Source organism: Hoplias malabaricus, chromosome 6 (assembly GCF_029633855.1).
Source record: "Hoplias malabaricus isolate fHopMal1 chromosome 6, fHopMal1.hap1, whole genome shotgun sequence".
NCBI classification, from domain to species: domain Eukaryota; kingdom Metazoa; phylum Chordata; class Actinopteri; order Characiformes; family Erythrinidae; genus Hoplias; species Hoplias malabaricus.
In genome coordinates, this window is record NC_089805.1 from 32,205,785 (window position 1) to 32,229,155 (window position 23,371).

General features: G+C 39.1%; 1 protein-coding gene across 3 annotated transcripts in view; it reads left to right on the top strand.

The window, feature by feature from the left end:
- The window catches only part of trioa (trio Rho guanine nucleotide exchange factor a), a 107,310-nt gene that overhangs the window by 72,633 nt on the left and 11,306 nt on the right, over positions 1-23,371 (top strand). For 2 of the 3 annotated variants that reach the window (XM_066673966.1, XM_066673967.1), the window contains exons 9-38: positions 434-565; positions 812-1,042; positions 2,014-2,136; positions 2,764-2,955; positions 3,815-3,984; positions 7,272-7,446; positions 8,667-8,862; positions 9,466-9,632; positions 9,823-9,942; positions 10,608-10,799; positions 11,347-11,496; positions 11,587-11,701; positions 12,757-12,872; positions 13,220-13,342; positions 13,856-14,050; positions 14,327-14,442; positions 14,631-14,697; positions 14,794-14,903; positions 15,057-15,126; positions 15,220-15,309; positions 15,409-15,501; positions 15,602-15,713; positions 15,907-16,097; positions 16,224-16,325; positions 17,781-17,810; positions 17,988-18,139; positions 19,221-19,320; positions 19,425-19,668; positions 20,071-20,366; positions 20,618-20,788. In XM_066673966.1, the coding sequence (XP_066530063.1) occupies positions 434-565; positions 812-1,042; positions 2,014-2,136; positions 2,764-2,955; positions 3,815-3,984; positions 7,272-7,446; positions 8,667-8,862; positions 9,466-9,632; positions 9,823-9,942; positions 10,608-10,799; positions 11,347-11,496; positions 11,587-11,701; positions 12,757-12,872; positions 13,220-13,342; positions 13,856-14,050; positions 14,327-14,442; positions 14,631-14,697; positions 14,794-14,903; positions 15,057-15,126; positions 15,220-15,309; positions 15,409-15,501; positions 15,602-15,713; positions 15,907-16,097; positions 16,224-16,325; positions 17,781-17,810; positions 17,988-18,139; positions 19,221-19,320; positions 19,425-19,668; positions 20,071-20,366; positions 20,618-20,788 (4,341 nt within the window). The remainder of the gene's footprint in view (positions 1-433; positions 566-811; positions 1,043-2,013; positions 2,137-2,763; positions 2,956-3,814; positions 3,985-7,271; positions 7,447-8,666; positions 8,863-9,465; positions 9,633-9,822; positions 9,943-10,607; positions 10,800-11,346; positions 11,497-11,586; positions 11,702-12,756; positions 12,873-13,219; positions 13,343-13,855; positions 14,051-14,326; positions 14,443-14,630; positions 14,698-14,793; positions 14,904-15,056; positions 15,127-15,219; positions 15,310-15,408; positions 15,502-15,601; positions 15,714-15,906; positions 16,098-16,223; positions 16,326-17,780; positions 17,811-17,987; positions 18,140-19,220; positions 19,321-19,424; positions 19,669-20,070; positions 20,367-20,617; positions 20,789-23,371) is intronic. The other variant, XM_066673969.1, reaches the window with a different exon arrangement.

Genomic DNA, 23,371 nt, shown 5'->3' on the forward strand with positions numbered 1-23,371 from the left:
GACAGTAACAATTATAGCACCATATGAGGCCATAAGCATGCTGTACATTTTACACATGTATAAAAATTATTTATAAAACATACACATTTGTGTAAGTTTGTTAACTACAAAAAAAATTACAAGCTAATCAGTATTTGCTGAAAAAAAATCTCCCAGTGTTTAAAACGTTGATAATATATTACTTCATAGTGCCCCCACAACCATGTTTTGCTGCATATGCTGAATTGAGTGTTTGTATTTATTAAAATCCCATTTAAAAAAATTAAGTGGATCTTGATTTAGTTCTTAAAGAGATGGAAATCTGGGCCTGACAGACTGAATATTTGATTAATCCTGATATTAAAATGTGTAAAAAAAATAAATAAATATATATATATATATATATATAGATGGCTGAATTATATCTCTTATGGTTCATGTCTCATGCCAACAGTACATGAGTAATGTGGACTCCTGGTGTAAGGCTTGTGGAGAAGTGGATTTGCCCTCGGAACTCCAGGATTTAGAAGATGCCATTCACCATCACCAGGGCCTGTATGAGCACATTACAACTGCCTACTCTGAGGTAAGGTACTGTGTGTGTAATACGAAGAGAGTGTTTTAAAAATAGTTTAATCACTTTGTGTTGAAAAACTTTGATCCCTCCGGTGCATATTAATACATGAGCAACAATTACAGGTGCTGCTACTGTCACAGTATAAATAAATTATATCAATTGAAAAAGCCATAGAAGCGTGAAGGGGCTGGTGCGGTGCAGTCAATCCTGTCATTAACTCTAAAAACGAATCATTTTCTCACTTGTCTCATGTAGGTGAGTCAAGACGGCAAAGCCTTATTGGACAAACTTCAGCGGCCTTTGACCCCTGGCAGTGCTGATTCGTTGACGGCCTCTGCCAATTATTCAAAAGCCGTGCATCATGTACTGGATATCATCCATGAGGTTCTGCATCACCAGAGGCAGCTGGAAAACATCTGGCAACACCGAAAACTCCGGCTGCACCAGCGCCTGCAGCTGTGTGTTTTTCAGCAGGACGTCCAACAGGTAAACGCCACTCTCCACTCTTGGGCTTTTACACACACAAGCAGGTAAGCCAGATGAATTTCTGAAGCTCTGCTAGGGAGTAGAATAAGGGAGGATTGAAGCAATGAAGGACTGATGGAGGAATACTGACAAAATGAGAGAGGGATCAGAATAAATAATTAAACGACAAACCCCCTTGGCTGTAGGATTATTTGGCTAACCTCCTAATATACTGTTGTAATGGAGATGTATCAGCTCTTGTCTGTGCTGTGCACTATTTAACCTCAGCAGGCTTACCCTCTGCATTTTCCCGAGCAATGAGCAGTGAAAGCCCCAGCTTTTAAAAAGCTCCTGTTCATTTGGGCAGGCTGTAGCTAAGCATATAATTACCACTGATGCTGCGCCTTTCATGCAGGCTGAAAAACACCACCGCAACTACTTGGCAAAGGGATCCAGAGATTATTTTCATGTACCCATAACAAAAATAGTGATGCATAATTAAAAGGCAAAAAAAATTTCCCCTGTTGCCTTTTGCCCTTCTCGTTTTGTTTGTCTACTCTTCGTTAACTGGTTTTGAGGTCTGTGGATTGTCTTGTGTGATAGTAAGTCTGCTTTGCTCTGTGAGGGTATAAGTGCTTAGCTGGAGAGGAATGCAGCACAACTTCTACCACTGATAGACTGGGAAACTGTTGCTATGGAAACCACTGTTCTCTGCAGCATTCAGGTGCAGAGCTCTTGAAGAGTGGCAGATAGAGAGTGAGAAAGAGACAGAGAGAGCGTACATCACCTTTCTGGAGCTCATCTGTATAATATTTGCTTTCTTTGACCCACACTTTCTCTTGCTCTGCTGCCTTTTATATTGCACAGTCATTATATCAAGCTGTTTGACAGGACATATTCTCACATTTGTTGTAGATGAATAAAGGCTATAAAGCTTCCACTTAGTCTTAACAACTTAATTTGAAATAATGTATGTGCACCCCCACGCGAAGGTGCTCGACTGGATTGAAAACCACGGAGAGGCGTTTCTCAGTAAGCATACAGGAGTGGGGAAGTCTCTCCATCGGGCTAGAGCTTTGCAGAAAAGGCATGAAGACTTTGAAGAAGTGGCTCAGGTGTGCTCCTCTTTTCAACTTCCCATTTCCCCCTCCTCCATTTAACCCTTTTGTAGTTCAGCTCAGTTCTATGTAAATGTCTACAGACAAAGAAGAATTGTTTAATGATTGCATTTGGATAAAGAAAACTTAAGCTTTTTTTAATTACCACCAAATTTCAATGCCCCTGATGTGGCATTCACATATCGCTTTGAATTTATTTTATTTTTATTCATTCATTTTTGATTCCAGATTGGACTTGAGATTGTTTTTTGTGTTTGTTTGTTTTTAAAAACTGCAGTGTGTAGCATTTATAATCAAAGATAAAAATTTAGAAACATATTGTATGAAATGGACTTAATGTGCATATGTGTTTAATAATAAAAACACAGTAAAGGAGCTCAGTACCTATTTAGGGTTTTGCAATGGAACGACACGCTAGAAAATACAATTAATAATAGCAGTTCAAATGAGAAGTGAAATTAAGGTTTGTTTTGAGCACTGTTTCCTTTTAGATGATCTGTATCAGTGCTGCCGAGTGTTGCTGGTTAATTTAGTTTCGAAATGTAGCACATGTTTGTGAGTTTTACATCTGTATTATGCAATCTTCCATATATGATGTGTGGTACCCTCTCCTGTGTGGATCAGAACACGTACACCAACGCCGATAAGTTGCTGGAGGCGGCTGAGCAGTTGGCTCAGACGGGTGAGTGTGACCCGGAGGAGATATACCAAGCCGCCCACCAGCTGGAGGACCGTATCCAGGACTTTGTGAGACGTGTGGAGCAGCGCAAGGTCTTGCTGGACATGTCTGTGGCCTTCCACACCCACGTTAAAGAGGTACTTGAATGCTTTTCACTAAACCTTGATTTGGCTTGTTGTATATCAGGAGGAAGCCTGGTTGATACAGCTGAGGTCTTATCATATAGTGCTATGCAAAAGTTGCATAAATTGCAAAGAAACTCCTGCATTTTTTTCATTTCCAATAAAAATTATTTGTACAAGTTATTCAAGAGGACATATATGATAATCATTAGGTTAAGAAAGGGGGAAGTCTAAAGAACATGTACGAACAAATAACTGGTGTTTAGAAATTGTGGAGAGAGAGAGAGAGAGAGAAATAGGATTCCAAACAACTGTAGAACACTCAGAAGACCACCAAACTGTTTGACCTCAGCTCAACAGAACATAAAAGAGCACTAGGTAGTATATTACAACTTCAAAATCATTGTGCTGCTTTACTGGGCTGAAATAGGGAGAACAGAGCGTCTGCCCTGGCTACTCCTGGTTCAGCACTGCTGAAACTACACAACTGTAGGGAAAGCCCAGGAGGGAAAAAAAAACACTCTGTACGTATTGTTCCTTTAAAATGTTCCTCTTTAAGAGAGCTATATCCACTGTACATGGAGAACTCAATGCTGTGGGTATAAAAGAATGTGTGGCTGTAATGATGCCATTGCTGAGAAAAGGGAATAGAAAAATAGGCCTTCTTAACTGGATGTGAATGTAAAACAATTTCATTCCTGTTAATTTTGAAGCATTTTTATTGGTTCATTCATCATGAAAATTTAACACAGTTTTATTTATTTATTTCTATTTTATTTATTATTTTTTTGTTGTGTGTGTTACTGCGCTAATGAGGTCCTGGCACTACATGTGATGTCTTGCTTAAGGGCTATCTTTTGTTTTTGTTTTGTAGCTGTGGACATGGCTGGAGGAGCTGCAGAAGGAGCTATTAGATGATGTCTATGCAGAGTCAGTGGAGGCAGTGCAGGATCTGATCAAGCGCTTTGGCCAGCAGCAGCAGACCACCCTGCAGGTCACTGTTAACGTCATCAAAGAGGGCGAGGACCTCATCCAGCAGCTCAGGTACACACACACACACACACACACACACCAATTTATCTTCTGTGCTTATTTTGAAAATATTATACAACATCTAAGTTACATAATTCCACCTTTGAAATTAAATAGATTTTTTATTAACATGTTTGGAGACAAAACATACATCAAATTAAATTCCATTTTAAATATTACCAAGTATAATACGTATATTCCTGTACATTCCTGTTTTACCCAACGCCACCAAGTTAGTGTTTAACCCCCTGCTCAGCTGTACATGTTTAAATATATTGATAGCAGAAAGCATTTCTCACATATAATCCATATGCAGTGCACTGCAGCAGAGGAACTTGAGGCCTGAGCCTGAACAGGGCTGCCTGCTTATGTAAGCCCATAGAGAAAGAGAGAGTGAGTGAGAGAGAGAAGCGCCTTTCCAACTCCTGGAGTCTCTCAGCAGCCCTCAGGCAGCCTCTGCTAGTCCAGCAATTCTTTCTACCTCTGTCAGCTTCAACAGCCTGCCTGTCTCTCAGTGCTCCTGCAGAGTCCCATCCACATTATAAATTCTATTTTCCGCACTCAACTGGCAAGTATGGTTTAAAAAAAAAAAATTAAGAATTCCTATTCAGGGATTCTAACTTGAATATTCACATTTTCAGTTTATTTCTGGACATTGCCCTAGCTGGGCTGGGCAATATTCCACTAATATACCTCAGGGAAATATTATTAAAAAATAAACAATTAATTTCATTTTAGATATTTCCTAGACTATTATGCAATTACGAAGACCCCGTTATACTCTCAAAGTTTTTTTTCATCCTTTGTTTTAGTCTTCATAACAATACTGTAATGCAAATGTAAGTGTTTGACCAAGAAAAATGCATGCAGTTGAATGTTTATCCAGAAGCATGGGACCTTATTAGTGCCTTTTCTGGCATCGTCTAGCACATGTCTGCAGTCCGCATATTAACATTACATACTGTCTGCTTGGTGTCATATATCATCTTGACCTCTTATGTCAGATTATACACACACTTGAGGCATATTGTATGGTTTGAGTTATCACACAAATGTGTCAGTAATGCTGTCAACATCAATAAGCATCTCAACAAGCTTTACCATGTGGACAGCAATATTATATGTACATGTTACTCACCTTAAAAAATGAAGTGACATCAAATGAATATTTAGATTGATATTTTACTTGATTGATATCATTTGTGTACTGCTTCCTTAAAGCTTCAGAAAACCTGCAGTTGTGATTTCTTTAAACAAAGACTTGCTCTTGCTCATGTGGATACACCATAAACATATATAATGTACCTACATTTTCAATGCACAATAAATTGCTGATGCATTTCTCCAACATTCTTCTCATTTCATGTAATTGCATGTGGTTGCAGTTCCAATTCAGTACTGACTGATTTAATCACACATTAAAGCGCTATATTTAGTGCTATTTTATTTCTGTCCATGTTTTTATTCAAACATGTACAAATATTTATTATAAAAAATCTTTTTAGCTTCTTGTGACATTAATACCCAGTTATTTATTGGAAGCAGTCTTATTTCTCAAAGCTATTGGATAAAAGGTGGAGTTTAAGTTAGAAACAACTGAGGATGTTTGAAGTGGAGAGATGAGGTGACAGAAGGATTAAGAGGTGTAAGCAGAATACCAAGAGATGGTTGTGTGATTAAGATTCTCTCTCTCAAACTCATACACACATGTACTACTTTATTATATAATCATGCTTTAGTAACCACTCAGCTAATTATGTAGAAGAGTAAAACCACTCTGTGAACAAGTGTACAAACAGAAAGCTTCCCAACTCACTGTCTCGTACGCCAACATGCACTACAGAGAAAATCCACACACACTCTCAGGATGCTGACGCACAATACTTCATATTCAGCTCCAAGCCCAGCAGCAACACTCCCTTCAAACACAAACCAGTCATCAAAACATCGCTGCTCTATTTGATCTTGTGTGGTCCTTCATCACAAATGTGTTAATTATTCTGCTACTCTGTGAAACACAGTGAAGCACTGCTTCAAGTTATTAATACCACATCTCCATGGGAACAGGCCTGTTAAATCTGCATAGTATCAATAGAGAAACAGCTATTACTAATGATGAAAGTGATTATTATTATTATTATGATAGCCGTGAATTTAAATTATTACATTGTGTGATTAAATAAAATTTTGTCATTTAGGCCTCAGTGGGGCTATTATGTGACTCCTTGTATGTTTCATTAAATTATAGTCCTTCATGAGGTTCTGGGGAATAGTATTATTACAAGAGTATTATTCTTCCTGATTCTATTTCTCAGCCTGAAACAGGGATTATTACACTAGTGCTTGATGATAATGAATTGTGCCTAAACACAAAAAAGGATGCTATTAGCAATGATCGAAAATTGCAATTAGTAAGTAACACTTATTTGAATTTGCAAGGTTATTTTCAAATATAGTCTGGTTTGTTCTTTTGTCCAATTCAGTGAAATATAATACCATTTTTAAAGTGATTAATTTAGCCCTAAAGTTACCTCTTGAACATAAAAGGAATATTGATATTATAGTTTTGCAGTGAAGCTACACACTAACTTTTAAACAATATGCTCATGGCCACTAGGTAGAATTATATAAAGTTAAACTACAGATCAACCTACACATTTAAAACTTTTAAAAATCATATATCGTATTAGCAGAAAGTTTTTGATTGGCTATTAAAGAGAAAATTGAATTACATTCATTCATGGCATGTAACCGTTTATCCAGTTCAGGGTCACGTTGGGTCCGGAGCCAACCCATAATCACTGGGCGAATGACAGGAACACACACTGGAGGGGGCACCAGTACTTCACAGGGCGACTGATATGATACATTCTTTCTTTATTACCTACTTACAAATCATACAAATTGGTTAATTTAAGGACTACAAAGAAGTTTTATACTTTATCCCATGTGAGTTGTGCTTAAAATGTAAAAAGTAATCACTGATGTTGCTTTTGGAGGTAAATATGATTGATTGCTCCTTTTGAGTGTCTCATTTTATAGCTTTTTAAAGAAATAATATTGGATTGGTTTTAGACAGAAATAGAGGTTTCATTATTAGCTCAGAAAAGTGTTAATGAACTGTCAACTTAACCTCAGAGTCCTACACTTGACTGGTTAGTAGTTCTAATCATCTAATCATGATAAATGGAGACAAGGAACCTTACGGTCTTCCGCAAACTGAGACTTTCTCTAGGAATTACACCTTAAACACAAACAACACAGAGATATAGTATACTTACCATCTGCCCTTTTCACAGAGACTCTGCTATCTCCAGCAATAAGGCCCCACACAACAGCTCCATAAACCATATAGAGAGTGTGCTTCAGCAGTTGGATGAGGCACAGGCTCAGATGGAGGAGCTATTCCAGGAGAGGAAGATCAAACTGGAGCTTTTCCTGCAGCTAAGGATCTTTGAGCGTGATGCCATAGACGTGAGTCATGCTCTGCCACCTGCCTTCTGGCCTAGGGTGACGGTGATGTGTGTGATGTCTTTTGAATTTTCTGTTGCAGCACATAAGGTGTGGAAATCTCTGACATTGCAGTGATTCTTAAATCCCTGTTATGTTTTCTTGAAGGAAGTTATTTAGTGCATCTCCAAATTTTGGATAGATTTTGAATTCTTTTTTTTTTTGTAATACACTACTATGACTGAAGATACTGTTTACACACTTCTGGATAATAGACAGCTTTATAAAATTTGATTTGTTTTTACATTTGAAGGTAAAAAAAAGAGAACAAATATTATTTTAGTTAACATTGATGCTGTTGTATTGTCAACCTCAAATTAGGCCTCTAAGACATTTTTAATGCCCCTGTGGTGTTCTGGGTTTGTGCTTATTCAAAGGTTGTGTGTGTTTTTGCTCCTGTGTTTGTGTCTGTTATTTGAAATAAAGCTTAGCAGCTGTAGTTGCAGGCTCCCTGCTGTCTGATCTGCAATTAAGCAGCAATTAATGAACTGTAGCATTCACAAGCTGAGTAGAATATGTAGCCAGAACTGATTATTCAAAGACATGCACACATTAGGACTGTAGTGTATGAGGGCCAGGGGGAGGTTAGCTCTACCACAAGCTGTAGAACTGTTTTCTGATCCTGTACCCGGAGTTTCTTCACCCTGCATGCTTAACACACCCATGTCCAGTCTCATAGTATGCTCTGGCTAATGTCTGTCTAAGATTATTAAAAAAATAATAATAATAAAATAAAACCACTGTATGTGAGAATTGCTTAAAAATGTAAATATTAAAAAGAAATCTAATAGAATTTATCTGTTGTTTTTCCCCTGGAACTTAATAAATCATTAGAAATTTGAATATTGAATAACATTCACTAAAGTTTCTTGACATTAAATAGTTAAATATATATAATATATATATAAATATATATATATATATATATATATATCAAAGACGATTTTCTTGTCATTAGAACAAGTTAAGGAACTGTTAATAAACTACAAGTTGTTAAAAATATATTGGATAATTTTAGAAATCACAGAACTGCTGCTTTTGAAAAGAGAATTGTATTACAGGGGCCCTTTTATCCATGTATGTGTTTTTGTGTCCTTATACACAACTGTCGGTGCTGATCAGAATGAAATCTATGACTCTGAGAGTTTGACAGTTTGTGTGCTAAGCAGCTCTCTGCCCCACAGATCATCTCCGATCTGGACTCATGGAATGAGGAGCTGTCTCAGCAGATGAGTGACTTTGACACAGAAGATCTGACTCTGGCTGAACAGAGACTACAACATCATGCCGACAAAGCCCTCACCATGAACAACCTTACCTTCGATGTCATTCACCAGGGCCAGGAGCTACTGCAGTATGTCAATGAAGTGCAGGCTTCTGGTAAGCCAAAGCTCTTTATTTCATGCACACACATTCACTAGACTAGATTTGGAATAACTGGTCAAAGGGTTGGAATCACATTTTAATATATTTTAATGTTTTGGCTCATTTGTATATATGTTTAGTTTACATATATACACTTCTGTACTGACTGGCTTCTGAATTCGGGCACACTCCACCGATCTGACTGTGATCATTTAAATTGGCTCTACAATTTACGTATCTCGTGTTATCTTTTAGGTTTTGAATCACTGTGCAGTTCACTGCATTTCTAGTCTGTGCTGAGCTCTCTTGATTACTAAACTGTCAAAGGTATTTTCAGTTCAGATCACACTGAAGAAGGCAGGTTATTACGTAAGATTCCCTTTGGGCCTGAGTGACCTATCTGTCTGACAACTAAATGACTAAATGACTCAAAGGAGAAGAGTAGAAAATGCTATATTCCAATCTGCTTTTTAACCCAGGATGTCCTCACTAACAGCTGACACCAAGAGTTATCACATTATTTGTTCACATAATCCAGGACCGGAAGCTGGATTAAAGGTCCAGATTTGACCAGAGATATATTAAAAAAAATATATATATATTGGTCTCTTTGTGAAGGTGTGGAGTTACTGTGTGATCGAGATGTGGACATGGCTACGCGTGTACAGGATCTGTTGGAGTTCCTGCATGAAAAGCAACAGGAGCTGGATGTGGCTGCAGAGCAACATCGCCGCCACCTAGAGCAGTGTGTGCAACTGCGCCACTTACAAGCTGAAGTCAAGCAGGTAATCCACTAGTGGATTCAACTCCAGAGGTCCTTGAGGCATCTGTCTTTTACTGTTTTCAGCTCTGTTGGCAATTGAAAAAGTTTGCTGCTGGAAGCTAAGTGTGAAAAGAAGTGTGTGTGTGTGTGTGTGTGTGTGTGTGTGTGTGTGTGTAAAATATCTCTAAAGAGTATATGTTTATGTTTTTCAGGTGCTTGGATGGATCCGTAACGGAGAGTCCATGCTGAATGCTGGTCTGATCACTGCCAGCTCTCTCCAGGAAGCTGAGCAGCTGCAGAGAGAACATGAGCAGTTCCAGCATGCTATTGAGGTCAGTTAATTTGTCTTCCCATCTCTTCTTTTCCCTCCCTTTCAGATTCCTTCATTTACCTCCTCCTGTTAAGACTTGTGTATATTCTTCCCAAGTACCCTTATAGACTCTCAAATTAAAAAAATTTCCAGTTAAAAACAGGCATCAACTGATGTAATTCTCATACTTTTGTCATATTTAGTTTGGTCTCCTTTCATTTAAACTTTTGTTTGTTTGAAATTCTTTGAAAAGCATCAGTTCCCCTTCTGTCTCCCAGCTTCCACAGACAGACTGCAGAGTTCTATTTTCTTTTGTTTAATTAAGTACAGGTTATGTCAGTTTATGAAGGAGAGGTTATATTAGTAACTTACAGACAAAGCAACAAAACATAATGGTTCCTTTAGTTATCAATTTTGGTTTGGCTTTCCCAGTAGAGTGCAGGAAAAACTGAATAGCCACATACTTGTCCTTCAATTGTAGTTTGCAGGGTGTTAAAGAATGAAGTTAAATCCCCTTTCTTTCTCCTGTGCTTTGGATTTTATGTACTTACCCTTTTTATTACTGAAATTAATATAGCCTTCTCCTGTTTGAGTAGCTGCATCCTTATCTTGAAATGTTCATGCTATTCTCATTTCTCTGTTGCATTTGTTTTCTGAATGTATCTTCTGCTTTCTGTATGTGTGCAGAAAACCCACCAGAGTGCTCTGCAGGTGCAGCAGAAAGCGGAGACGCTGTTGCAGGCCAATCACTACGACATGGACATGATCCGTGACTGTGCAGAGAATGTGGCCTCCCACTGGCAGCAGCTTATGCTCAAGATGGAGGACCGCCTCAAACTTGTCAATGCTTCTGTGGCCTTCTACAAGACATCTGAACAGGTGTGAAATCAACGACCAACCTTTATTATACAAATAAATAAACGAATAAGAGTAGCAATCATGCAATTGGCTTTAATCCAAAACTTCGTACTGGCATGGAGCCTATGTCATCAGAAATGTAATACTTGGAGTGGGGAAAAAAATGATAAAAGCACATGCATTAATGTTTGATGTGTCTGTTTTTGTGGAGAAATGTTTTGAGCAGTAGCCTGCACTGAGATGCTCAATTGAAGTGAAATGCTTTAATTAAACATAGTCAGCTTTACTGCCAAGTATTTATTCATTACTTACAGTACTTAATGTTTATTTTATTATAAAGAACGGTAAGAAAAATGTTTTTTTTTTCCAAGTACAGTATAGATCTCCCAACACTGTAGTGCAAATAAAAATTCACAGTGAAACTTCTTGAGATAGTAGGATGTTGTAACTGAAGTAAGATTTTGATTGCTAACAGATGGGGGATAGTCAGTTAAAGTTTTCTTTATATTGAATGCTCATGTTTTCAGTGCAGCTGTAGCTGTAATCTTTACTTTTGTATGTTGTGCAGGTGTGTAGTGTTTTAGAGAGTCTGGAGCAGGAGTACAAGCGGGAGGAGGATTGGTGTGGAGGGGCTGACAAACTGGGGCCCAATTGTGAGACAGATCATGTCACTCCTATGATCAGCAAGCATCTGGAGCAGAAAGAAGCCTTCCTTAAGGTAATTTGTCTAGAGGCTACATTAACGTAGCTTTTTAATGGACTGTAATTAGTTGGTGACTCACGTGTATATATATGCATCTCCATTCAGGCATGCACCTTGGCCAGACGAAATGCTGATGTGTTCCTGAAATACATGCACCGGAATAGTGTCAACATGCCTGGGATGCTGAGTCATGTTAAAGCTCCTGAGCAGCAGGTCAAAAGTAAGTTAACTCCCTCCCCACAAATTTACCGTAATGCAGCTGTTGAAGAATGGGTATTAGTTACATCAGAGACAAATTTGAGGGACGACACGGTGGCGCAGCAGGTAGTTTCGCATTCACACAGCTCCAGGGATCTGGAGGTTGTGGGTTCAAGTCCCGCTAACACATATTGGTAGGTAGATAGGTGACTCAAAAGTGTCAGTGTGTGTCACCCTGTGAAAGACTGGCGCCCCCTCCAGGGTGTGTTCCTGCCTAGCGGCCAATGATTCCTGGTAGGCTTCGGACCCACCGCAACCCTGAACTGGATAAGGGTTACAGATAATGAATGAATGTATGAACAGACACATTTGACCTGTTTACAAAAAGGCTAGGAAAGTATATTATTATCCTGTTTGAATGCTTTGCTTATAAAGTCCTCGGACTAGAGTATACAGCTTTGCATATTCAACACAAAATATTAGTAACGTATTTAGATGTGACAGTGTGAATTGTGGATGACCAGAAGGGTGGTACTACATCTTCTATAGCACCATCCTTGTGATTAGGAGATATGAAACATAAATCTTTCCCTTGCAGGTATTATTTTACTTTGTTTATGGATATGTATCTATGTCTGTTGTGTCTCTGTAGACATGCCTAAACAAAGTTGTTTTGCCCCTAGGAGGAAGATTTTATTTGCTTTATTCACCTATATATTTATTTATTCTAACTTCGACTAAATGGCTCGGTTGTGACATCTAGTGGCAAGGCATGACACTGTCAGGTTGGAATCATTTCACAAGAGATGTGATTTTATCAGCTGGCCCACTTAGACCTAGTTTAGCCCAGTTTGGAGGGTGTAGTGTGAATGTGGCCCTGATCTGTTCTGTGCTGTAATGACTCATGGATCTGGAAACAGTAAGTGGGTCAGGCCTCAGCATTGCAGAACTAGACACACAGTCCCAGTGCAGGGCTCTATCACTTTACTTTCACCTGACATACACACCATATTAAGCACTCTGGCTAAGATTTATGAACTGTGTGTGCATTCATGAATGTGTACATGTTATGTGCAGACATCCTGAATGAGTTACTGCAGAGGGAGAACCGTGTCCTGCACTTCTGGACCATGAGGAAGAGGAGGCTGGACCAGTGCCAGCAGTATGTGGTGTTTGAGCGCAGTGCGAAACAGGTTTGTATCTCACACATGCACGCACACCTCACCTGCATATTCCCTCTGCTCTCCCTCCCCCACTGCCGACTTGCGTTTGCATTTTCTGCCCATGAGATAAAGCTGCACATACTAGAAGACTGAGAAGAAAGCGGGGAGGTTTTAATTACTTTTTGACTAGCCACATCCTGATTAGACGTATTATTCCTGTTTCCACACAGCAGTCATCTTCAGATACTGCATAGCTTTGTCTTTTCAGATTATGTCTGAGATGGGTTTCATATCTTTTAATACTGATAGCGATGCTCTCATTAATAGCTTTGTCTATTGGTTGATTGTGAACTCTATTAAGCATGTGTTTTCTCTAGGCACTTGAATGGATTCATGACACTGGAGAGTTCTACCTATCCACACACACATCCACAGGCTCCAGCATCCACCACACCCAGGAGCTGCTAAAGGAACATGAGGATTTCCACATCACAGCTAAGGTGACCTTTTTACTTCAGTGCACAGGCTTCTACACATATTACAATAGTCCAGATCAATTTTTCTGTACCTCCATCTAGATTCATATTGATTCTATTCCCCCTCAAGGGCATTAGTAAGGTCACATACTAATGATGGAATGATAAGCTGATTATTTGGACACTACCAAATGTGTAACTCATGCCAAAGGTACCGAATGGTGCATATGGCAAGGTAGTATTAGACTCACATATAAATGCTTTACAGTGGCCCATTCTATTGGCAGTGCTTTCCTGTGGATATTATGCAAACTATGTATGTTCACTTTGCTTGTGCCAGGAGTAAGTTCACTTTAAAGTAGCTGAACTATGTCTTTAAAATAAGTATCTTTTTTCTTTAATCAGCTCCAGTGTTGATTTTTTACATCATATTAGTATTTCCTGGATTCAAAAAAGGACAAGTTTATTTTTATTTTAGCTGAAGACACCTCCAAGCTTGCTTTCTGAAACCTTACATTTTGCTCTCTCCGTCCTCAGCAAACCAAAGAGAGGGTGAAACTGCTTATCCAGTTGGCAGATGGCTTCTGCGATAAGGGTCATGCTCATGCTGCTGAGATTAAAAAGTGGGTGACTGCTGTGGACAAGCGCTACAGAGACTTCTCCCTGCGCATGGACAAGTACCGGACCTCATTAGAGAAAGCTCTCGGCATCTCCTCCGACTCCAACAAAGCAGTATGTTCAGCCTGATTGAGCTCATCTGTTTTTAACCTTGGCTTCTTAAGTGTTAGAAGGAAAATTACTGTCATGGTCTGTAACATTTGACGACTGTTGCTGAGGGCCTTGCTCTATGTGCTTACCTTAGTTTACAGTTGTATTGCAGCAGTTGCACCAGGGTGTCTAAGCACATTTCAGCAAGATAAACAAGTTCTCAATAACATTTTCTAAAAATAAACAAAAACACTTGGATGAATAAAACAACATTTATATATAAAACAATTTTTTCTTCAGAGTAAGGAACTGCAACTGGATATTATCCCTGCAAGTGCTCCAGGGTCAGAGGTCAAGCTAAGGGATGCTGCCCATGAGCTGAATGAGGAGAAGCGCAAGTCTGCTCGCAGAAAGGAGTATGTGTTCACAGCCTTCCTACATCATATTTTTTTTAACCATTCAATATAGTATAGGATAGTTTACTTTAAATGCTACCTTACATTTTATTTATACTGCTTAGTTCTTTAGACACAACCTTTAAAATATAGGAGGTCTTGTGTTTTACATTCTTGGTGTGTAATCATTCCTCCCATGTGCTTCTTAGCTTTATCATGGCTGAGCTGATTCAGACAGAGAAGGCCTATGTGAGAGACTTGAGGGAATGCATGGATGTAAGTAATATTAACAAGAATACTGGTTATCTTAATGTCAATGCGATTTTATATCCAATTATGCTGCTAACAGATTTGTTCTCTGGTCCTGTACAGACATATCTATGGGAGATGACAAGTGGCGTAGAGGAGATTCCTCCAGGCATTGTCAACAAAGAGCACATCATTTTTGGCAACATGCAGGACCTCTATGAATTCCATCACAAGTGAGTTTGTTTGTTTGATTTGTTCGTTTGTAGGCCTCTTTTCTCAAGAGCTTCATGCTTTGTTTGTTCATTAAAATGTGTCGAAGAGTCTGAAGGAGCATTTGTGATGTAAGTGTTAATAACTCTTACAATTGTGTCTCTGTATATTCGCAGTATTTTTCTAAAAGAACTAGAAAAGTATGAGCAACTTCCGGAGGATGTGGGCCATTGTTTTGTTACCTGGGTAGGTTTATGTTAACCTATATATTATTATACAAGAAAATTTTCAAATGTTATATTTTAGCACCCATTAAACTTTGCTATTATTCTGTTTCAGGCTGACAAGTTCCAGATGTACGTGAACTACTGCAAAAACAAACCAGACTCCACTCAGCTTATACTTGACCATGCTGGTTCCTACTTTGATGTAAGCACATTTTTTCTGTTATAATTTCTAACTATAGTTTTGAACATGGCAAATGACCAAATAAAAAATATATATATATATTTAACTCGGTTCTTACAGGAGATCCAGCAGAGGCATCGTCTGGCTAACTCTATATCTTCATATCTGATAAAACCAGTGCAGAGAATAACCAAATATCAGCTGCTCCTCAAGGTAAGCACGTCCATGACCTACACACCCCTTTATGACTGGCATCCATTTCACAGTAAATATATTGGTCATGTTTTGTGATGCTGGTCTGCTTTGTGTTTAGGAACTCCTGACCTGTTGTGAGGAGGGCAAAGGAGAAATCAAAGATGGCCTGGAGGTCATGCTCAGTGTACCTAAGAGAGCCAATGATGCCATGCACCTTAGCATGCTAGAAGGTAATTGTACCTGACCTCAGCAATGCTATGTGATTGAATTAAATTAAATTCCCTCAACAGTATGCCCATCTGTTGTGCATCTAGTGTAACAGTTGTAGAGTGGAAGCTGTTATTGCAGCAAAAATGGAACAAACTTTGAAGTAAATACAGAAAAGCACTGTAATCACTGATGTCAATTTTTGCTGTTCCACAGGCTTTGATGAGAACATTGAATCTCAGGGAGAGTTGATCCTGCAGGAGTCCTTCCAGGTGTGGGATCCCAAGACTCTGATCAGGAAAGGCAGAGAGCGGCACCTCTTCCTCTTCGAGATGTCACTTGTCTTCAGCAAGGAGGTCAAAGACTCCAACGGCAGGAGTAAATACATCTACAAGAGCAAGCTGTTTGTACGTGATCTCTCAATTCTATGAAAGAAGCAGTGAATAATGAAAAGCGAGAGTAAATTTCTGACCAGTGAGTCACTACTTTACTACTACAAACCTCTTACATTTCACTTGTGTTTATTTGTGTAGACCTCAGAGTTGGGTGTTACTGAACATGTGGAGGGAGACCCGTGTAAATTTGCACTCTGGGTAGGAAGGACTCCAACCTCCGACAATAAGATTGTCCTTAAGGTAATCACGGCTGTTTTTTTTGTTTGTTTTTTCATGCAGCATCGACTTGCGCTCACTGTCTCTCTTGTCACTTGCTGCTGTTGTGCTTTTTTGGCATGGCTCTGGTGTGGAGTTCTGAGGTGGTGGTCTAGCATTGTATGCAGGGCTAGTTAGTTCCTTTCTCACTTTTAACTCTCTTGCACTTTCCGTGTGGTTTGTCAGACAGCTCTCTGGGCTATTTTTAACCCCTCTCTGCAGATGTGCACTGTGAAGGCTGTTATGTAAATGGTTCTCTCTCATTCACTCACTCACTCACTCTGACTGTGTTCCTATGAGATCACTGTCCTCATCTTCTCTCTCTCTCTCTACTAATCCTGGTGAGATGGCATGCTTACGCCAACTTGTTTGATTTGAACTTAGATATGAACCTCCTACAGAAAATTGTGGTGGGGGGTTCTTTCAACATGATGCATTTCGCATTTTGTGTTCTTACGCAGAGGAATATAATGTGCCAGGGCTTCAAATATCTGTACAAAAACTGCTTACGCTTAATTCAGTTTCTTCATATGATAAATTGCCTTTGATAACTACCTAATGCTGCTGGATGTGCGTTGTAAATGGTTTGTCTTCATAGGGCTGCAGCGATTATCTGAGAATGTCCCAACAGGGCTTTTCATCTAAAACACCATGGTGGTTGTATTTTTTCTCGTAAAATAAAAGTAGGGTTTAATGTGTCATTTTAAATTAACCGTTTAATTGCTTACATTTGCAAACTATCTACCTCAGCAGTGTGACTAGTAGTAAAACACCCACACACTGAACTACATTATGGTAAGACAATCTATGACAATAAGATGTTTTAGTACCAACTTATTTAAAAAGGTTAGAATATATATTATTTGCTATGACCAGTCACCTGGTGATAAATACAGTATACTTGCACAATAGAATAAGCACTTTACAGTTGAAAAAAGAAAATTTAGCCAAGAACTGAAATCATTTGCTGCAGCCCTAAGCATTTTCTGTTTAAGTGCATGCTTCTTTTTGGCTGTCAACTGAAATGCAAAATGAGACTTTGCCTTGTGATTATTTTTATTTTTTGTATATATCAAACACATCTTGTCTCTTTTCCTGTCAGTTCACACATCAAATATAAGTGTCTTCAAAATTAAAGTTGAAATGAGATCCTGATTAAACATAAATTTAGAACTGAAGATAAATGTAAGCGTTTTTAGATCAAATATTAATGTTTATGTGACTACCATCTACTTTGTCTTTCTCACACCAAACCATTTAAATAAAATGTATAGATAAGTTTTCTCAATAATCAGGTGTGATCTTTAAGAAACCATTCATATTGCACAGCAGAAATTGGCATACATATGTTGGTGTTGTCTACGTCTTAAAGCCACTTTGTCACATGTTGTGATGTACATTTAAAAAGTAGTGAAATTTTCTTCTATATTTCAAATTAAGCTAAGTCAGGGATGCAAACATGGAGCTATGGTGAGTATAGTTCAGCTCTGGCAGTCACACCTTAGATTACAATAGACAACAAATTAAAGTGAATGACATCCTCAACTTAGTATTCTCTCTCTCTCTCTCTTTCTTTCTTTCTTTCTTTCTTTCTTTCTCTATCTACCTCCTTCCCACACCTACTCCACTCTTCAAAATGCACTACAGGCGTCCAGTATTGAGAATAAGCAAGACTGGATCAAACACATTCGTGAGGTGATCCAGGAGCGCACAGTCCATCTGAAGGGGGCACTGAAGGAGCCCATTCACATCCCCAAGCCTTCCACGGCCAAACACAAGGGCCGCAGGTACAACCCCAGGCCAGTGAAACCTCTTTTTACTCTGGTGTGTCTGTTTCTGTGTTTAGTTATCCATAACAGCTGTTTTATTTTTTATTTTTTTCATTAATATTGTGACAGATATAAGTGACAGATTAGACAAAAAATGAAAAAATCATCTTTGCACATTTTCCCCCATAACCAAAGACTAGTTGATCAGCCATTATTGACGTAGTATTTGAAACAGAGACAGAAACCACATAAGAAAGCATGTTTGATATTGCATAACAGGCTTGAAAGAATTTAAGTTGTTTTTGGGTTTATAAATAAGTTTTAAAGTGTTTTGTGCAGCGTATAATTGTAATTCATAATTCAAATGCTCTTCTGCTCTATTGTTGTTTTATGGTAAATGTTGCTCAGTATTGCTCAGAACAGCAAATAGATGCGCATGCTTTTGAAGCTCTTTTTGTTTTTATTACAGTTACACATACAGTTACACAGCTTATTGGTTTCACTAAACCAGGGGTGCCCAACTCCAGTCCTGGAGGGCCGGTATCCAGCAAAGTTTTGGTGATTGCTCTGCTAAAACGCACCCCTTAAACCTGGCAATTAACAGATGAGTTGACTCAGGTGTGTGTGAGCAGACGTATAACCAAAATTTGCTGGATACCGGCCCTCCAGGACTGGAGTTGTGCACCCCTGGACTAAAACATGTAGGCTACATTGATGTTGTAGCTAGAATGCACAAATAATGAAATAAAAAATAAGATAAAATCATTTTAGACACCAAACATATCTTGCCTTGTCAGCTACATAGACATGGATGAATGGATGGATATTCACTCACTTGCTAACTCACTAACTTGTTCACTTACCTGCTAAATTTCTATATTGTTGTTTGCAGAGTTTAAAAATTATTTTATTTTATCCCAATGTCTTAAATTCAGCAACTAAACCTTAGTTGCAGAAGTGTGTAATCTGTGGGGAATGTGGAGAACTTATTCTCATTCAGATCATCACCAAAGCTTATACGTTAATGAAGGACATTCTGTCTTTTGCATATGCTTTTAAGCCTGGTGGACAATGAGTTCACTTTTTTTTTTTTTTTGTTTAATGTATGCAGGGATGGAGAGGACCTGGATAGTCAGGGTGATGGCAGCAGTCAGCCAGACACAATCTCTCTGGCCTCCCGTACTTCTCAAAATACACTGGACAGTGACAAGGTCAGACACCGACCTTTTCAGCACAGAACTCCTGTCTGATCCAATTTAATACGCTCTCTCAATGAGAACTGTTGTTCCTGATGTTTTTCTTCGCTCTGTCTTAGCTGTCTGGAGGTTGCGAGCTAACAGTGGTCATCCATGACTTCCTGGGTGGGAACAGTAATGAGCTGACCGTTCGCAGGGGGCAGACTGTGGAGGTGCTGGAGCGGCTCCATGATAAGCCTGACTGGTGTCTGGTGCGCACAACTGACCGCTCGCCAGCTCTAGAGGGCCTAGTGCCGTGTGCCATGCTCTGTATTGCCCACTCCCGCAGCAGCATGGAAATGGAAGGCATTTTCAACCACAAAGGTAAGAAGACCTTGGAGACATGTCTTCCATCTAATCACCAAAAAAATAAATAAAAAAGGTGGATTCATCATTTGTCTTCCACATTAAATCCATCCGTGGCAAAGAGTACACACACAGATTTAAGAAAGTGGCTAAATCACTGATTTCTCCAGCACCATCTAAAGAACACATTGCCACCTAGTGTACTGAAGAAGCAATTGTGCACCGTTTAAGACTTTTCTTGCTGATAGTATATTTAGTGGAATCATTTTATTACAAATAAGAACTTTCAATATGTACCACTGAAGTATTATACATTTCTTTTAACTGCAACTAAAATAGCAAAAAATCGTATCAGTATTTTGTTGTGTACAAAGTTACAGGTACAGGTTCTGAGTACTTGTATCTCTTTCCCTCTCTCAGACACGTTATCAGTGTGCAGTAATGATGCCATCCTCCCTGGCTCCTCAGCCACCTTGCAGCCTGGTCATGTAATGGGCTCTCAGAGTTCTCCAGGGCCCAAACGACCAGGCAACACTTTGCGCAAATGGTTGACCAGTCCAGTCAGACGACTCAGCAGTGGCAAGGCAGACGGTCATGTTAAGAAGCTTGCTCACAAACACAAGAAGAGCCGGGATGTCCGCAAAAGCGCAGATATTGGTTCTCAGAAGGACTCAGATGACAGTGCGGCCACACCACAGGATGAGACAATGGAAGAGGTCAGCTCACACACTCTTTTCAACTGTTTTTTTCTGAGAATGTCTGGCCTGGGATTATATGATACAAGCCATGCTTGTATTTATTGTATTTCCCAATAGTGTGAATTATGGTGCATTAATCTAGTTGTGGCTACTGAGCTTTCAGCTTGTGATTCTGTTTTCATGATGCATTAGCTACCTATGTAGTAAAGAATCATTTTCTTTATGAATTCAGGAAATTACACTTCTTGTGTGTGATGTTCTGTCCTCAGAGAGTGCGAAATGAGGGTCTGAGCAGCGGAACACTTTCCAAGTCCTCTTCCTCAGGAATGCAGAGCTGTGGAGAGGAGGAGGGCGAAGAGGGGGCTGATTCTGTTCCCCTGCCCCCACCCATGGCCATCCAGCAGCATAGCCTCCTCCAGCCAGACCCCCAGGACGACAAGGTGAGCAAGGTGACAACAGTGGAGAGCCGTTGCAGGAGTGATAGCACCCCTGCCACCATTTACCCTGGGCTACAAATAGGTTTGATATTAGAATCAGGATAATTATGGATAACATACAAGCACAAACCTGACCCATCCTAATCATGGCACAAATTTGAAATTTGAGTGTGTTTTCGTATGAAACCTTACTCAAAACTTTTCAGATCATAAAATCATCAAGGCCCAGAGAGAGCGTTCACTGAGTAGCACAGTAGGGTAAACAGATTTGGACTATAATGCATGGTAGACTCTACTGCATGGTATCTACTCAACTCGACTCGGCTCTGCTCAGCCCTTTTTGCTTTTCTCTTTTACAAATCTGGCACCTGGGACTTACCCAGGGGGACTTATTTAGACCCTGTTTACTCCTGTTGTGAAGCAAGCTGAGTAGGGACTAAACTTTGTAGAGCACTGGCTGGCCAAAGAGATTAGTCTCCAATGAAATGTAGGCGTTCAGTACAAACTACATGTTTGTAAAATCTCCAAGCTTCTGCAGTGTTCACATTCGTTTTTATTTGACAATGGCAGTTCATAAAAACCTTTATTTTTTTCAGCGAGAAATGCATTGCTCAACAAGGAACAAAAAAATAAACTGATCTGGGGCACAGAGCAATGCAAAGGGTGGGTGGCATGGGGATTATGGTGGAAACCAACCAGGTACCAAGTGTGAAGAGCTGTGTCGAGTCGAACAGAATAGGTACCATGCAGTGGAGAAGTGGAATAAATCTACACAAAAAGACTTTTTCAGTCATTGTACTGTCAATTTGTTTTTCTTTTAAACTGCTATACTGAGTTTTTACTTTAATTCCCCCTCTCCCCATTTACAACACTACAACATAGATTGTCCCAACTTCTTCCTTATGGAAGCAAGAGCTAGAAAATATTTTGTATATTTTGGTATATTTCTGTCTAAATCAAGTGATTGTTTGGGATCATTTGAGCATTTTTTTATTATGAACCAGATTAATGCAGCGGATGTAACTGGGGTCAACTCTGCCAAAGAACAACTTTGTGACACTAATTTGTTTTTCTCTTTTGTTTTGTTCTCGGCTGTATTGTTTGCCATAGCATTATGTTGATTTGTGTCCTGTCTTTGTTTTATCTCAGTTCCCATACCTATCCATTTGACTCCTTCCCTTTCTGGCCTCCCTCCCCTCATCTCACTTCTCTTTCTGTTCTCATTCTCCAGCTTAGCTGCAAGATGCAAAATCCCTTTCTTTGACTATTATTTGCATTTTATTTTTGACCTTGCTTTGATTGGACAGTAGCAACATAGATAGAGACACCCCACTAGTAGAAAATATCTTCTGCCTCATGTGTACTTGGCAGGTTCACCTTCCTGGCTTTACTTTTACTGTAATTCATTTCCATCTAGACCTGATCTCCTATTTTAGTTTAAATCTTGTTGATTTAAACTTGAGCTTGCCCAAGTTCCAAATCCCCCATCTCTTTTATTTGTTTTTATTTATTTATTTATTTATTTATTTATTTAAGTAAATGGACTATTTGTTTTGTGTTTGTTTTATCCGACTTGTCATTTATTTCCATGTATATATTATTTCAATTTCAATTAAACATTATCAACCCCGGTTCCTCCATATATGTTGGAGGTATTGTTAGCATTATTATTCTTATTATTTTTGTTTTAAACTGACTGGGTGCCTCAGAGTTTGTCCAAACTTGTCTGAATGTAGCTTCAGAGAACTAGAGGGCACATGCACTGTGAAGTAAACAGGGGTATGTGGGTTTGGTTTGTGTGGGTCAGAGGTCAGAGGGGGTCATGTGCCTAATGACTCTGAATCTCAGAGAGCATCTCTCGCCCCCCCAACCCCTCTAACAACCCCCCATTCCCCATCCCCCCTCCCCCCCTTCCTCTGTGCTTTACCCCTCATTATCCACTCTGGTGTCTAATTGGCATGTAAAAGCTAAGCAGACCAGAGGCCACTCCCAGACACAAATTGGAAAGTCTGGAAGGCACAGCAAGGGTGAGATTTTTTTTTTGTTTTGCTAGATTTCACTTCTGTGGCTGGATTATTGCTGATTGCTAGTAAAAGGAACATACTACTGCTTTTCAGCATCAAGTTAATTATGTCTGGCTTCATACAGCCCTCTACCTTTTACATCTGTAGTAAATTCACAAAATGTGATCAATCTCTTGACTCTTAGTTATTATCTACTTCCATTTGATTAGCTTCTTATTTATTAATTATAAATTATTCTTATTATTTTCTCTGTATATTTGATATATAAAGTACATGTTTGACAGTTGTGTGTTGCTACACATAATGCTAAAGGTGTTAAGAACTAGTGGAATGTTCCTTTAAAAGCATGTGATTTTACAGTTATTTTTTTTATTATTTGCCTGGACACAGACACGGCTTTGAATGCAATCACTTAGTAGTTGTTGGGTATGTTTTGTATTAAATTATCAGTCATTGAAAAATAGGTTGAGAGACAGGAGAATTTTTATCTTTGTTTTCTGCTATTGCAGAATCAGGGACAGCGTCACAAATACCACCTCTGCTTGAGGGATTCTTTGTTTGT